Source organism: Mastigoproctus giganteus, chromosome 3, assembly GCF_048544385.1.
Source record: "Mastigoproctus giganteus isolate SK-2022 chromosome 3, ASM4854438v1, whole genome shotgun sequence".
Classification (NCBI taxonomy): Eukaryota; Metazoa; Arthropoda; class Arachnida; order Uropygi; family Thelyphonidae; genus Mastigoproctus; species Mastigoproctus giganteus.
The window spans coordinates 219,670,531-219,687,047 of NC_143577.1; the positions used below are offsets into that span (position 1 = coordinate 219,670,531).

General features: G+C 36.4%; 2 protein-coding genes across 3 annotated transcripts in view; one reads left to right on the forward strand and one right to left on the reverse strand.

Moving 5' to 3' along the window:
- Positions 1–11,506, reverse strand: part of LOC150088733 (bolA-like protein 2) — a 47,690-nt gene extending 36,184 nt beyond the window's left edge. Inside the window, exon 1 of one of the 2 annotated variants that reach the window (XM_090370885.1) lies at positions 11,375–11,506. In XM_090370885.1, coding sequence (XP_090227011.1) covers positions 11,375–11,440 — 66 coding nt within the window. In that variant the 5' untranslated portion in view covers positions 11,441–11,506. Of the gene's footprint in view, positions 1–11,013; positions 11,094–11,374 lie in introns of those variants that run through there. The other variant, XM_090370886.1, reaches the window with a different exon arrangement.
- Positions 11,507–11,587: 81 nt separating this feature from the next.
- LOC150088734 (ATP-dependent DNA helicase Q5-like) overlaps positions 11,588–16,517 on the forward strand; it is a 49,677-nt gene continuing 44,747 nt past the window's right edge. The window contains exon 1 of the mRNA XM_090370887.1: positions 11,588–14,828. Coding sequence (XP_090227013.1) covers positions 11,816–14,686 — 2,871 coding nt within the window. The 5' untranslated portion in view covers positions 11,588–11,815 and the 3' untranslated portion in view covers positions 14,687–14,828. The remainder of the gene's footprint in view (positions 14,829–16,517) is intronic.

Below are 16,517 nucleotides of genomic sequence, written 5' to 3' on the forward strand. Positions count from 1 at the left end.
CCGTGTCAGGATGGGAAATTACAAACCCCCGTGTAAGGGGTTTGTAGTAACGAGGTTTGTATGGGGGGTTTTGACACTTTTGGGGGACCTCGTTACTATAAACCCCCATGTAGGGGGTTTGTAGTAATGAGGTCCCCCAAAAGTGTCGAAATTTTACTGTGTTTTTTTTTTTGGTACATACTGTATACCTAAGAATAATAATAAATAATAATAATATCAAAAAAAAATTAATAAAAAAAATAATAAAAATAAAAACAAAAAAAAAGCCTTGTCTAACAATACAGTAATAGGAATAACATATTTTTTAAAGATTTTATTTTATTTGTAAGATAAACTAAGATAAAAGCAATATTAACAGAAATGAAAATATTGTACAGTATATATTTTGATATATAACAATCTTAATATAAAAGGAGACATACAAACCATTAACTTTTTAATAAATTAATCTAATTTAAAGAAAGAATCCAATGTTGTTTGCACAGTTTTGTCCTATAAAAAAAAAAAAAAGGTAAACTGCAGCCATTATCAAACCACTGCAAAATGGAAGCCTCCTCAACAATTCATGCTGAGGGAAATGGACCATAATCTGCCATGCTTGTCCAGTGCGGGTTGGCAGATTGACAGTATTTAGCAGTCAGGGGCTTGAACCCCGGTCTACTCAAAGAGCATGCGCTACTGCACTCCTGCCCCTGACCACTCGGCTACATGCATTTTTAACTACAGCACAGACGTTATCAAATGCAATAGTTGTTTCTTTATCAACATTACTGCAGGCCATCACATTCTCTATTGTTCAATGCATTTTGGGCATCTTTTTTAGATAGCAGTGTGTGCGCTTCTTCACTTTCGCTGGTAACAAAAACATCATCGTTTTGTTTGGTACCCAGCAGCTCTTCTAATGTTGGCATTGAAGTGGCAGCAACTTCATTATCCACCTTCACAAACTCTTCAAATTCGTTAACAAAATCCATATGCTCCTTCAAATTCCTCACTGTTGCTATCACATTCGTCTGCTGGACCATGTTTTTCGATGATGTTCTCTCCAAAGAACCACCCTTTCTGAAGCAGTTGATTATTTCACTTGATGTAATACTTTCCCAAGCAATAACAAGATTACGGATAGCATCCAAAGACATTCCAATTTGGCCGCAAATTGTTCCCTCCTTCTATGTTGCAGCTCAAGTACCTTATCAGGCGGTCTCTATATGTTCTCTTGAGGTTATAAATAATGCCTTGATCCAGTGATTGCATTAAACTGGTGGTATTGGTGGGTAAAAACAACAGCCGTATATTTGTTAAACTTAAATGTCTCAGCTGAATGTGCTCTACAATGGTCTAGAATCATCAAAATGTTCCTTTTTTCTGAAGCCATTCTTCTGTCCAATTTTGATAACCAAGACTGAAAAATTTTGACCATAAGCCAAGCGCTTCTATTGGCCTCATAATCACAGGGATGATGGTTAACTGTGTTAAAACATCTTGGCTTGGAAAACTTACCAATCACAACTGGGTGTAGTTTTGTGCTGCCATCTGAATTGCAGCATAACAGAACGGTGAATCTTTGTTTACTTAATTTTCCACCATTACAAGACTCTTCGAACAGCAAATGTTTTGTTTGGCAGCAAATTATAAAATAAACCTGTCTCATCAAGATTAAAAGTATCCTTTGCCTATTATTTTTCAAGGATCAACTGTACAGAACACAACCAGTCTGTAGCCTTTTCTTTGTCAACTAATCCAGACTCACCACAAACATTTCGTGAAACCAAGTTATTCCTGTCTTTAAATCTTTGGAGCCAGCCATTGCTGCATTTGAAGTCGCTAAACCCATGTTGCTGAGCTAGATAATTTGACTTTTCTTGCAAAACCGAACCCTATATTGGCAAATTAGATATACGCATTTGTTGGTGCCACTCGAAAAGTTTTGTTTCAAGCTCCTCGTGTTTTGCACCATGAATTTGTTTCCTGTTTTTCATCGCTGCTCCAGTGTCATACACTTCAAGTCTTTTTCAGTTTTTCAGTATTGTATATTAAAGTAGGTAAAGGGATAGGGGCTCACATCTGGTGAGTATGGGCTTGGCACACCCAGGGTCCTGAGCTGGATATCATCATTCTTCTCTTTCTTGGTGATTCCTTTCTACTCTCTCTCTCTCTCAGGGTAATAGGAAAATTTTTTTTTTTTTTTTGGCCAGTGTAGCATAAGCCTCAGGCTTCCTTGCACCATATGGCTAATAATAATAATAATAATAATAATAATAATGTTGTATTCCTTTGCAATGTCCATTTTGCTTGTAAATGTGTGCGTCTCCCCCCTTCACCTGGTAGGTTCCCCACTGCCAGCTAACATATCCCACCCCCAGAGCGGGATGGGCAGCTGGACCTTCATACCGGATTCGACACTCCTTGGACAAGACACCGACGAAGACATTCTGCGGCTTTGCTGCCAACACACCATTGGCGATCCGAACTGGGTACTCTAACCTGGTTCCCTTTAAAACCCCATCCCCAGGCAGGGAATGGAGGAGACGGATCTCTGTCTCCTCTCCTCCCTGCCTACCCCCCATATTTCACCTGGTGGGGCTCGTCTCCACTGACCTCTTTGGGGATGCCTACTCTATCCGTCCCTATTCTTCTATCTGTTTCCTCCCCAGTCTTCAATCTCCCCCCCTCTCTCTCACCAAATCGACCGAGTACACCCCTTAACAATGCCGCCAAATTATAACCAACGTCTAAATTCTACCGGTTTTGTGCAAATCTCTAAGATATCTAACACTATCAGCTTTTATAAGATATCTAACACTATCAGCTTTTATCTAGCGTTACATGTCTAAATTTAATAACATCAAAATTTTGCCCGACCTAATTGGCCTTTAACACATCTCTTTAGTGTTCAACCCTAACCAGCGATTTCCTAACAGCAATCCCATTAAGCATTAATGTCAAATGCATAAACTTTTATTTTATTTTATTTATTTTTTAAATAGGCCCAGGCCACTGAAATCCCAGGAAACTAGGTGGCAGGACCTGCCAGAGCAAATTGTTGTGATACTGGATACACCCGGCTAGCCTCCACGTGGCAGGGTATGGGCAACGTCGGGCCCCACTAGGGGCCTGGCGGCCAATAAGCCGGATAAACAATGGGCACAACATATCACACTGCACAGACACGACCCACACACTTTCAAGTCTCTGGCTTGACAGTGTACTGTCCTCGATACAGCGAAACACACGCGGAGATGGGAGAAATCCCAGGTGCCGTCTGACACGAACATACCTTATACCTTGTCCATTTTGCTTCTTTCTATCTTATTAGCCTCTTGCATAATTTCTAGTTTAATTTCCAGGCTTAATTCTGTCCGTCTATGTTTTGTCGCCATAACACTGCTAGATAAGATTTATTATAAACAAATTTTAAATTAATTTAGAGATACAAGTTCCGAAAAAGACATCAGCTCAGATAAAACAGCACAAAAAATAGATTGCTGTATACGATAGCAAAAGACTCTTTGAATTGGGATAACAATTGCAACTAACCTTATTCCCGTGTAGAGTGAGGGAGTGCATGTAAACAACTTAGAAAAACTTTTTATTCTTTTGTTAATTTAACAACTCATCCTTCAGAAGGATGTTTTTCTGAGTGCACTTGACGTTATAGCTACCATAAACTACTTTTGTTTATACAAAACTAATTTCTAACAAGTCAGTGCCATCCTTTGGGAAGTAGGGAGCCAGGTCGCCGGGGGGTAATAATCGGATCACTCTGCCAAGATTTGTATTAAACATACAAAATGACAATATTTATTTCTCATGGGGTGAAAAAGAACTTTGTAATACATAATAACCGAATTTTGTAATAAACAAATATATTTACAAAGAAACTTAAATCGCAATTACAACTTTTAGTAATTTCTGCCCAGCCATTATTAATATTTAAGATGGCGTGGTAAATATTGTAAGATTTCCAAAAGTCTCTTAACGTAAAATTTTTCTCATTGTCTACTGCAGACAATCCCTCAGCAAATGTGGGCAAATAGTATGCTTTTAAATTCAAAATAACACCCTGATCGATAGGTTGGATGAATGAAGTCGTGTTTGGAGGTAAAAATATGACTGTCACGTTCAAATTGAAATCATCTAGATGCGTAGGATGTCTAGGAGCATTACCTAATAGAAGCAAAATCTTGAAAGGAATGTCGTTGTTTTCACAATATTTTTCAACCATGGGAATGAAGCAGCATTTAAACGAATCCTCAAAGAGAGATATCGTTATCCATGCTCTCTGGTTCGATTGGAAATGCATGGGCAGGGTGGCTTTATTGATGCCCTTAAATGCACAAGAATTTCCAGAATGATACACGCAGTGGTATTGATCAGTAATCTCCCGCTGCATTAGGCCCAAGCAAGAGTGCGGCCCTATCTTTTGAAGCCTTGAAACCTGGCATTGTATTTTTCTCTTTGGAAATGTATGTTCAATCCGGCATTTTTTCCCAATACAGTCTTGTCAATGTTAAAAATTTGCTGCATTGAATAGCCACCTTCATCAATAATTTTTTCCAACAGATCACAAATTTTCTCTGCAGCTGCAGAATTGGCCCTGGCGACTTCACCGTATAGTTGTGGAAACCAGTGCGATGCTTGAACCTATTAAACCACCTGTTGCTTGCCACACTTGGGTTGGGATTTGCCATACTTATCCTTAATAATTTTATAAATACTTCTTCCTTTTGCTTGAATGGCCATTGGACTCGGGGCACTTGCTTCTGAATCTGATTTTCCATCCATCGCTTTTCCATCTTCAATTTAGCACCTGAACGCTGTTTTGTGATCATTGTTGATCTTAAATGCATTGATTCTTTGACATGGTCTTTTATATGTGCACTGTCCTTTAAAATAGTATTCAGTGTTGAAGCAACGAGATCTAATTCCGTGGTGCCTCCGTAACCGGGTGGGCAGGAGCAGCGGTGCATAACACACGCTTCTTGATTAGACTGGGGGTCGAGCCCGTGGCCACCAAATACGGAGAATGCGGAAAGGTCAGGGAATGACCACCGCATATCCCGGAGCAATATGGCCTTAGTTGCTAATGCTCCTAAAAATCAAATAACAACAACCTAATTCCGTTGCAATAGATGACAAACTTTGTCCTGCTTCGTACTACTTAATCATTTTTATCTTCATTTCTAAATCAATTTTGTTTCATTTCCTGGCACTACCACGACTTGCACTTTCAGTTGGTCCCTTTCCCTTCATCATTGTAATACTTAAATAGGAATGAAGAGAAGAGTTTCTGAAAATTTGTGTTTTATATGAATGAAGATTTCAGTGAAGGGCAACACATTTCACCATGATACCGTACCGTAGTGTAAAAATCTACAACTTTTCCAGTTATCGGGATAACTCCAAACTCAGGGAAATCCAAAGGTAACAGTCTAGTGTGGTATCATATATCACCCACTGTTGTATGGACCTTTCATTCTGTGAGACAATGAATGCCAAAAGATATCTCAAAATGTTGCAAGATCATGTGTGGCCAGTTATTTCACAATGGAACAACATTGAAACTCTTCATTTTATGCAGGATAGAGCCTCATTTTTCAAACAATGTTCGTATGCGGATACAATCATATTCCAGGGTGATAGATTGACAGACATAAATGGCCTGCCCACAATGCTAATCTGATGCCTTGTGATTTTTTGTATAGGGGTGGGCCAAGGAAGAAGTTTATTATAAAAAAAGCACGCAACTTGGATGAACTGGCAGATATACATGGAATTTTATAATGTACTGTCAAAAGATTCTATCAAGTTATAAATCATTTAACATTAGTTTCAATAAAATCAGCTAAAATAATTTAAAAACAGGGAGTGACTTAGACACCCTGTAGAAGAGACAGTTGACTCATTGGACAATTTTTCATAATTTTCATTAGAAAACTTCATTTTATTGGTACTTTCAGATGCAGTCCATAAAATATATTACAGTTATGGGATAATTCCAAAGCATACTAGTTGACAATGAGTAAATAAAACTGTTTATTCTAATAAGTCAAAAATATTCAAATAAGAGATCTTTTCTTCCTTCAATGTTTGAATTTTTTTATAAATCTTTACTTTCATGAATATGGCCTATAAAGATAACTGCATATGAAGAAAAGTTAGCTTCTTTTTAACCTAAGTTTTCTTTTTTGTTTCACTTATGTGTTCTATTTCTTTATTTTTAATGTAATAAAATATAATGCAGTTCTTATTTCTAAAAAGAAATATTTCTTCAAAATTGATATATATTACTCATATGTTGGAAACCAATATCTTAACACTTTGTTAAATGCACATAAATATTGAACATAGATGGTTCCATGATGAATATCTACAAATAATATTCTATTGATTCATAGAATAATCATCATAGATACAAATTTTCATTGCTTTTTCTCCAAGGAACTTAAAACTGTGTATTGAATATATCAATCACTGCGACCCTATGTGCCGCCTGAAAGCGAAATAAAATTTGCTGCCACAAAATATTTGGATTAAAAAAATAGAATAATTATTATTAATTTATTGAAAAAGAAAAGAATTACAACATACACTGAGTGATCACGGAATTATGACCACCCCTATGAAAACTGAATGCTACCTGTTGACGACGTGACGTACGAGAGTGCAGAATTATTCGACCTACGTAGCATAGATAAGGTGTCAGTGGTTCAGTAGGTAGTAAAATTCTGAGTGTGATGGGTAAAAGGAAGGATTTATCGGACTTTGATAAAGGACAGATTGTGGGTGCTCGACTAGCTGGTACCTCGATTCCCCAAATGGCTGAACTGGTGGGGTGTTCGAGAGCCGCCTTATTTAAAGTGTACCAGGACTGATGTCAAAATGGTCAAACAATGACTCGACAGCAAAACTGCAAAGGTCAGTGAAAGGTTGATGTTAGAAGTGAGTGCCGGGTCCGATGACTCGTACAGGCACAGCACCGTTGAAGAAGTGACTACCCAGTACAATATGGGCCAACCTGAAACAATATCTGGCATGACCATGCATTGCACGCCTGAATGTATGGGCTATACCAGCAGATGACCCCTATGGCATCCTCTTCTAACCAAGGTTCATCAGAGTAGAAGACTCGCCCGGTGCAGAGAGCATGCAAGTCGGATGTTAGAAGACTGGAAGAAGGTGTGCTGGTCAGATGAGTCACGTTATTTACTCCACACCGTGGATAGTCGTGTACGGATTTGGCATCAACAACAAGAGGCTCTTCATTCATCATGCATGGTATCAAAAGTGCAGGCCGGTGGAGGCGGTTGTATGGTGTGCAGTATGTTTCACTGGCAGGAACTTGGACCACTGGTGCATGTGGAACAACATATCAGTGGTCTCCGCTATCATCAACTGCTTGCTGACTGTGTTCACCCCACTATGTTACACTTTTTCCCGAATGGCGATGGTGTCTTCCAAGATGATAATGTGCCGAGCTATCGGGCACTTGTTGTGCAGGAATGGTTTGAGGAACACAGTTCTGACTTCCAGCATATTGATTTGCCTCCGAATTCCCCCGATATCAATCCCATTGAGCACTTGTGGGACACTATGGAAAGGCATATCAGGCGTTTGGATACACCAATCATCTCCATTACCGACCGCATTACACACAGCTTGGTTGGCCATACCTCCCGAACGCTTCCGACATCTTGTTGAATCAATGCCACGTCAGATAGTTGCTGTCCGACCTACGAAGGAAGACTTACGAAGTATTAGATAGGTGGTCATAATTCAGTGATCACTTAGTGTATCTCACATATAATATAATTAAACAACAAACAAAAATAGAAGACCTACGAAATATTAAGTAGGTGGTCATAACTCAGTGTATTTCACATATAATATAATGAAACAACAAACAAAAATCATTGTGAAATTCTGGAAATGAACTGTAAATTTTAAATCACTGTAATGTACCCACAATAATAAAATTTAAAAAAAATTATTATGTTAAAAAAAAAATTTAACATTATAATTTTCCTTGCTTTAAAATGTGCGAATTTATTAATTATTCCATTTATGTTTATTTGTTCCCAAAGATCATTTTCTATTGAAATGATTGCAAAATTATAGATTCATTGTTGAGACATCATTGATCGTAAATAATTTTTGATTAATTTAATAAATTCCGTTTACCCGAGACAATTGAAACTGGTAAAGTTAGAAAAATTCCAAATGGAGCAGCTTAAAGCAGCTACTCCATTTGGAAAAGTATCTGTAAAATTGTTTTTAAAAATATATTGTAAACTTGAAAAGGAGCAATACTGTCTTTAATATAAATCTGAAGTACTCTAAGTTCTTCAGATAATGCTAAACCATCAATAATCAGACTCATTACGATCAATGTCACTTATTTTAATATGTAAATCTTTGCAATGATTTAATAAATCGTCATCTGACCATTTTTTTTAATTCAGAAATATTATAAAACATTTTAAATATTTCTCTGTGTTCTTTCATTTATGTAAACCTTTTAGTTGAGAAAATTGCTGTGTCCATAATTTAAAAGAAAAAATTAATTTTGAAATTTTGTTGCGGGTTGCGAATAGCTTCTCTACTTTCATAATCGAAATGACATTTTTTTTTAATATTTTCATTGACTGCTTCTGGAAACGACGCTTCAATGCCAATGAGAGTAGACATATTTTTTGACTGCTTCCTCCATTCTATTTTCTTTAAAATATTCCGTGATATTTTGTAGACATTCAAGAGCTTTGTGTATATCACAATCCATTTTTTTTTTCTGAGCATTTTACTTACCGGATTAATTTTATTTAAAATTATAACCGAACAAGGAAATTTATAAGATGTTATTTTTAATGCTATTGATTTAACGATTCCTTGTATCCACATCTGTATTTTCGTCTTCAGTGATAATACCAAAATCATAGCAAAATATTTAGCTTCCGTAGTCATTTCTAGTATTTTATCTTCAATATTTTGTGAAATTATTTCCATAATTTCATTTTGTATTTGATCACCCAAATAACGCATGATATTTTTCAATTAAGATTTCTGAATACAGCGAATATGTTCTGCCATAACCGTATCAAATTTAGCAATTGTTTCAGAAAGTTTTAAAAAGTTACCATTTTCATGTTCATGTAGATCTTTTGAACATCCCCTGAACACTATACATTGCCTTGCTAAAAATAGTATCATACATATTATTCTGGCTGAGCTAAAGGACATGGCATCTCCGTTGTGGGTGTGGCCGAAGAACGGAGTGATTGTCCAGTCAAGTTCTGCGATTGGCTGATTATTGGGAATGCGTAATTTATCTCTCAAGTTATTTCTTGACGATTTGGTGTTTTTTGCAGTAATTCAGGTCTCTTTATACTGGCTGGGTCTGGACAAAACCTCCTCACTTAAACTGCAGTGTAGGACAAAATCCCCTCGGACAAATAATATCACGAAATGTTCTTTAAGTGCTCATTCTTACAATGCCGCCTCCAGAGCTAGGTGGGAAGGAGCAGCACTGTGTAGCACACACTTCTTGATTATACCGGGGTTCGAGCCCGTCACCACCAAATACGGAGGATGCGGAAAGGTCAGGGAATGACCACGGCATATTCCCAGAGCAATATGGCCTTAGTAGCTAATGCTCCTAAAAAACAAATAACAAACAAACAATCATTCTTACAAATACTGTAATAAGAATAAAAATTATGGTATAAACATTTCGTATTATTATTTGTCCGAGAGTGTTTTGTCATACTTTGCACTTTAATTGAGAGGGTTTTGTCCTGAGGAGTTGTCCTACACATGGGGGCAGTAGTGCCCAGAATGGGGAAAAAAAAAAAAAAGCATTTCTGTTGACGTGCATGAGCAATTCTCATTCCTCGCCCTAGTAATTATTATTATTATTAGCCATATGGTGCAAGGAAGCCAGAGGCTTATGCTGCGCCAGCCAAAAAAAAATTCCCGAGTTACCCTGAGAGAGAGAGAGAATCAGAAGTAGAAAGGAATCACCAAGAAAGAGAAGAATGATGATATCCAGCTTAGGACCCTGGGTGTGCCAAGCCCATACTCACTAGATGTGAGCCCCCGGGGTTAATAGTAATGTACGGATGGGGGGGGGGGAGACTCAGTGGTTGTATGTGGTGTTCATTTTTGTTAGCTGTTTTAAAAAAAATTACCGTTTCTTTTTCTTTCGTCATTTAAACTCCGACATATTGTGATGTCAAGTGACAAACTCTGGTAACATGCAGGTGAGGAGGAGAGGGGGAAAGCAGTGAGTGGGAGGTGCCTTTATGTCCTATTATTGCCTTCTTCCTCTTTCTGGCTGAAGTATGGGGTTATACCCATGTCTGGATATAACCCTACGAAATATAAATATGAATTATTTGCCTGCCATTGAATACTGATAAATTAACCAATCAGATGACTAGCGCGACTTCTGAGTACGTGGGAGAGGCGGCTGGATAGGTTTTACGAGTGCCCTAAGATGCAGACTAGTAATCCCTTTGGCTCTTAATTTGTGCTTAGTAGCAGCACTAATTGCCTGAATGCCAGAGGTGTGAACAATGCGTTCCCAGTAAAGTCTCTCGTAATATATGTAAATTTTCTTTGTTCTACGAAAACTATTTTAAATGTGATTACCAAGGGGAATTCAAAAAATATCGCTATAAATAAGTTTGTTAAACAGTGGTCCGACTTGTATAAATCAAAAAAAAAGATTGGCGCCCGTAAGCAAAGCTTACTCGCCTACCCACTTGCGGCGGCCTTGCACTAAGGGTTCACGAAAGAAAGAAAAAAAGAGTCGCGAAAGAAAGTTAGGACATTCTGAATACCATTCGAATACACAACCATCATGCGGTCATTGGGGTAAAGGTAATTGATCAATGACTATGATATATGGAAAAAACGTTATTGTATGTGCAAGAGTCCGTGTTCGTAGGCCAATCTGCATGTCTTACAGGCTGAAAAACATGGAATATCTTAAGGAAGCAAACATACATCCTATACCATTAGGTGGATGTGTAGGGTCGACATCAGCCACGAGCGAAAATGCCTTTATAAGAAATTCTTCGACGAGAGATGGGATTCGAATACCATAAATATATATCAGAGGAAAAAATAGTAGAGCCACCTTTTGATACACAAAAATTCATAAGGATTATAAATTTGATTCTGAGCGGTTCAATGAGATACATGGGTTGACATGCCCTTTGCCGGCTCTGAGAAAAAGAACTGAATCAGAGCCAGCGAAGAGGTCAGATCCAAGATTATCGATATCTCTTAGTAATACTAAAATAAATATCTGGATTCTCAGCAGATAAATATATCATTTACTTTTTATAATATTAAACAAAATTATAGCACTTACAATATATGAAGTGTCCAATTCTGTCTTTAATTTATTTTCAATATACTCCTTCGTATAACCAGACATTTTGAAACAACTTTCGGCTGTCTTTTCCACTCGTGGGCGCTTCGTATAAGCAAACTTCCGACGGACATTACGGAAATCTCGTTTAATACTTCCGTCACGATGCACTGCGAGAAAATTGATAGGGATACGAAGGTTAAGGTGGCATGAGCGAAGTGTTCTGTGGTGTGTGTGAAACTTGCTGAAGTGTAACTGATGTGTAGTAAGAAAGTTGATGTTTTGCTACTTTCTTACTATGAATATGTATGACACTGTTTGCACCTTCTGAAAATCGGAGCAATGGATCATCAAGTTATTAAAAATATTACATCCAGTGGTTGTTTATTGACTTTATGGTACTCCCTTCTAGTGGTATCCTGACTTTCGGATATTCTAAACATGGATAACAGACCCAAGACTTCGGCACATGGCTTAAATATTCCAGATTCTACTCCAGAAAATGGAGTTGAACCTCCCGGTTGTGTTGTAGGAGAGCTTGAGAAAAAGTTATTTAAAGCTCTAAAGCAGGTTTTTAACTTCGACAGTTATCGTAGTTTAGTTCAAAAACGGGCTGTTGAGGCAGTGGCAGAAGGAGGACAAGATGTTTTCGTATCAATGCCTACAGGAGCGGGAAAGTCGTTATGTTACCAGCTGCCAGCACTTATAGGAGAAAGAAATGGTATTACAGTTGTAGTATCACCTCTTATAGCACTAATGACTGATCAGCTACAGCATATGAGATCATTTGGCGTATGTAGCGAAACCATCAATTCGTCAATGTCAGCATCAGAACGCGAAAGGGTAAAAAAAGATATTACTAACTCTAAACCATCTACGAAACTGCTTTATATAACACCCGAATTGGCCGCAACACCCGGATTTCGTAATATTTTAGACCAAATACATTCAAGAGAATTGTTAGCACGCATTGTAATTGATGAGGCACACTGTGTTTCCCAGTGGGGGCATGATTTCAGACCAGATTATATTCGTTTAGGAGAGCTTCGAGACAGGTATCCATCAGTTCCATGGGTGGCTCTCACAGCAACAGCTTCTGCCAAGGTCACAGATGATGTACTAATTCAGTTGAAACTTAGTCAACCTGTTGCTATATTTAAAACTTCATGTTTCCGTCCAAATTTATTTTATGATGTAATATTTAAGGAGTGTTTAGATGATAAATATGAAGATTTGAAAAGTTTTGCAATTTATGCACTTGGAGAAGGATGGGAGCAAGTACATCCAAGAGAGAGGGGTTGTGGAATTATTTATTGTAGGACTCGAGATGGGTGTGAAGAAGTTGCATCAAAACTTACAAAACTAGGGTTGCCAACTCGTCCTTACCATGCAGGAATGAAACCTGTATTACGTAATCAGATACAGGCTGAGTGGATGGAAGGTAAAGTGCCAATTATTTCTGCCACTGTAAGTTTTGGCATGGGGATAGATAAAGCAACAGTTAGATTTGTCGCCCATTGGAGTGTTGCCCAATCTGTAGCAGGATATTATCAGGAATCTGGTCGAGCTGGAAGAGATGGACTTCCAGCAAAATGTCGAATCTATTATTCTCGTTCTGATCGTGAAACTATTTTATTTCTGCTAAAAAAAGATGAGAGGGGGGCAAGAAACAAACGAGAACGAGTGAAATCAGGAGCTGCAATAAAAAGTTTTCACATGATGATTAAATATTGTGAAGAATCTGTTTGTAGGCATTCTGTACTTGCTAGGGAGTTTGGAGATGATATTCCTGATTGTAGAAAATGCTGTGATGTTTGTTGCACCCCAAAAATTGTTCAGAGGAAGATTGAACAATTTCAGAATCATCTACTTTTTGTTAAGACAGGAGGGCATCGACCAAGAGACCGTACAGATGATGAACTGTATGGTAGTGGCAGAAGAGGTCAGAAACAGGAGACTGAAGAATATGAAGGAGAAACATCTGAGGATATAGAGAAAAAAGCTGCCAAAGCTCTGACAAATTTCATTCAAGCTGAATTCAGTCGGCGAAGAGGAGATAAGAAGAAAGAACAGCCTTGTAATAAATTGGGAAAAAATAGTATTGTTCTACAGCCTTTCAGTAAAACAATTCCCGAAGTATCACTTACGATGAGAGAAGACTACATGGCAAAAGTGGAAGAAGAACTTAAGTCACATTATCAGATTTGTTTATCTAATCCACAGTGCCCTAGATTTAAAGATGAAGATTTTGTGGATTGTGCGGCTAGTCTAGAATATAAAATCTACCAGTCTAAAGGAAACATTCATATGTATAAACGGGAAATTGTGCACATATTAAAATCTTTAAGAGAAGCTTCCAGACAAGTGGAAGTTCATCCAGTTATAGCTAAGTTTGATCCAAATCAATGTACAGCAAAAGTTATGAGAAATCAGTTAAAGGATTCCAAGACAAAGGATAGATTACATACAATATTGGATTTCTTACCTAAGATGAATAAATTGGCAAATGAAAGTAAGAGTGTAATGAGCATGAATTCCCATATTGTAGAAATGGGTAAGGATTCTGATTCAGGAAGTGACTTAATGGTTGATGAAAAAACTGATACCAGTACTTATGGTAGTTATGCTGGTGATGAAGCATCGTTTATAAAAACAAAGTCACCTAGGCGCATTTCATCATCCAGTTACCAGCCACTTTCTGAATCAGATCTGCTAAGTACTAGTCCACTTGATCAAGAATATGATACAAAATATTTGCATTCAGGTTTTGATAGCCAGCCAACTACTTCAGGTGGTATGATATCAAGCCATGGTGGATTAGAAACATCACGAAAAAGCATAGAAGAGGCAAGGCCTATGATAAAATATTTTTTTGAAAGTTGTGCAAGTGTAAGTGACAAAGACATTATTCCTCAGAAGCACACAACAGATGAGCTGACTAAAACTGGTTCATTGGCAGTAAAAAGACCTAGTAGTAATACATTCCAAGATGGAAGTGAAAAAGTTAAAAAGCTGGATGATGCATCATCTTCATCAGGATCTGATAGAAAATTCAGGCTGTCCTGTGACACACCAAAAAATTCAAAGACTATTGTTCAGGCTCACAATGATAGTCTCAGGAAAGCAGCTGACTTAGTGAGAAAATATTTAAATCCAAAATATAAGGAAAAGAAAATAAGCAAAGACCTTTTTAAGATAATTTGTAGAAGTATTGCTCATAGGCTAGTGGATTCTGGTTCTCTAACAGATCATGCAGCAAAACATGAAGTAGATAAACTATTTCAGCAGCAAGTGGAGTCAGGGAATCGCTAGTTGCAAGTGACCGGTAGCTCATTTACTTCATTTGTTATTAACGCAAAACAGTCTGGACACTGTATATTCTCATATACACTAAATAATCATCTTGTTTGCAACTGGTAACAGGTCCTCTAAGGATCTGCCAAGTTATGACAGGGTAAGAATTTAAAATATCATGATTAAAAACAAAAATTACAAAGAGTACTATTTGCTATACTGTATGTTTTTAACTAATGGAATTTAGAAATGTAAAAAAAAAAACAAAAAAAATTCAACAAAATACTGGACTTGGAGGTTAATGTGAAGAAATTGTACATGGAATTTGTGCATAGACTGCCTTATAAGACAGTCTTTTTTTCTTGTTAATATGTTGATTTGTACATATTGTTTGAAAAAATATATGTATTTAAGCATTTTCTAGAGCACTTTCAAAGTTATTCTGATAATCCAAGCACATATATTATTTTATATTTGCCAATCAGCCATCCTCTTGGAACAGATTTATAGAAAACCATTATTGAAATAATCTATTTTGATATCAGGTGATGCTAAAATTTTGTTCATGAAACAAGTTTTCATAAATAAATTATGAAAAAACTTTTAGTTGCAAACGTATAAGTTTGTAATTACAACCAGGATTTACTTTTTAAACGTCAGATTTTCTTAAATTCAGTTTTTAAACTGTTGGTTTTTAGTTGTTTTATTATATACATAGCAAATCATATTGAAATTGTTTTGTTTGTTGCAGTCCAGCATCCTCATTGTTTGATATTTAGGTAATTCTTTAAAAAATAATTTTTTTTAAATGCAATAGCTGTCTCATTTTTCCATGTTGCCATTTAGATGGAATCTCTGTTTTGGATATTTTACCTACAAATAATAAGTCAGTTTCTTCATTCTGGCAGTTCAAATCTGGATTTTGTCAGTGTGTTGTTTTAAGCTGCATGATTATTTCCATTGGTGACCGGTTTAAATGGTTACATTTAAATACAGTATCAAAGACTAAACAGCTGTTGTGAACCAGTCTTTATACTGTAAGTATTTAATTATTTTTGCTAAGAGGTCAGACTTTAGCATTTGTAAGTATTTGCTATAAGCAGTTAATTTTTTTCCCCTGTAATTATTGTGTGTACGTGCACACTACTTTTATCCCTTTCAGAATTGTGCCCAGGATTTCTAAATCCCTTAATTTTGAAATACAAGTTAGGTAAAGAATACCAATAAAATTACTGAAAGGAGTATAATATAACTTGGGAATTAAAAAACAATTCAAAAGTTAGTGTTGTAACTAAATTATGTAATATTAGGTATACCGTATTCAATTTTTCATTCAATGATTATATAGATATTTGAATTTGGGTTCACTGTGAATATCTTTGCAGAAAAAGATTTTGGTTTTAAGAAACAAATTATGATCTGAAATAAATGGACCATAATTTATGCCAGGAAAAGTTTTTGATTTAACTTTTTAAATTGAAAAAAAAAAAATCTTTAATGTTGTCTTAGGAGGTTGAAAACATCAAAATTACTTTTTTTTTTTTTTTTTTTTTATAACTCATTTGGATTGCTTAATCTGTCATAGTGAAATTTAATATTGACAATGTCTATATACATTATTTTCATAATAATGTATATATCTTTATTCATAATATTGAATACTATTGATGGCATACCTAACTTGCCCTTTTCATTCAAAGTTTTAGTAAACAGTAGTTTTAATTGCAACAATGACATGCTCAGCATTTCAGTTTTATGATTAACTAATTACAAAATGAAACTAGGTAAGATAAATTACAGAAAAAAAAATTAAATTTGATTAATTATTACAAGATATATTTTATAATTT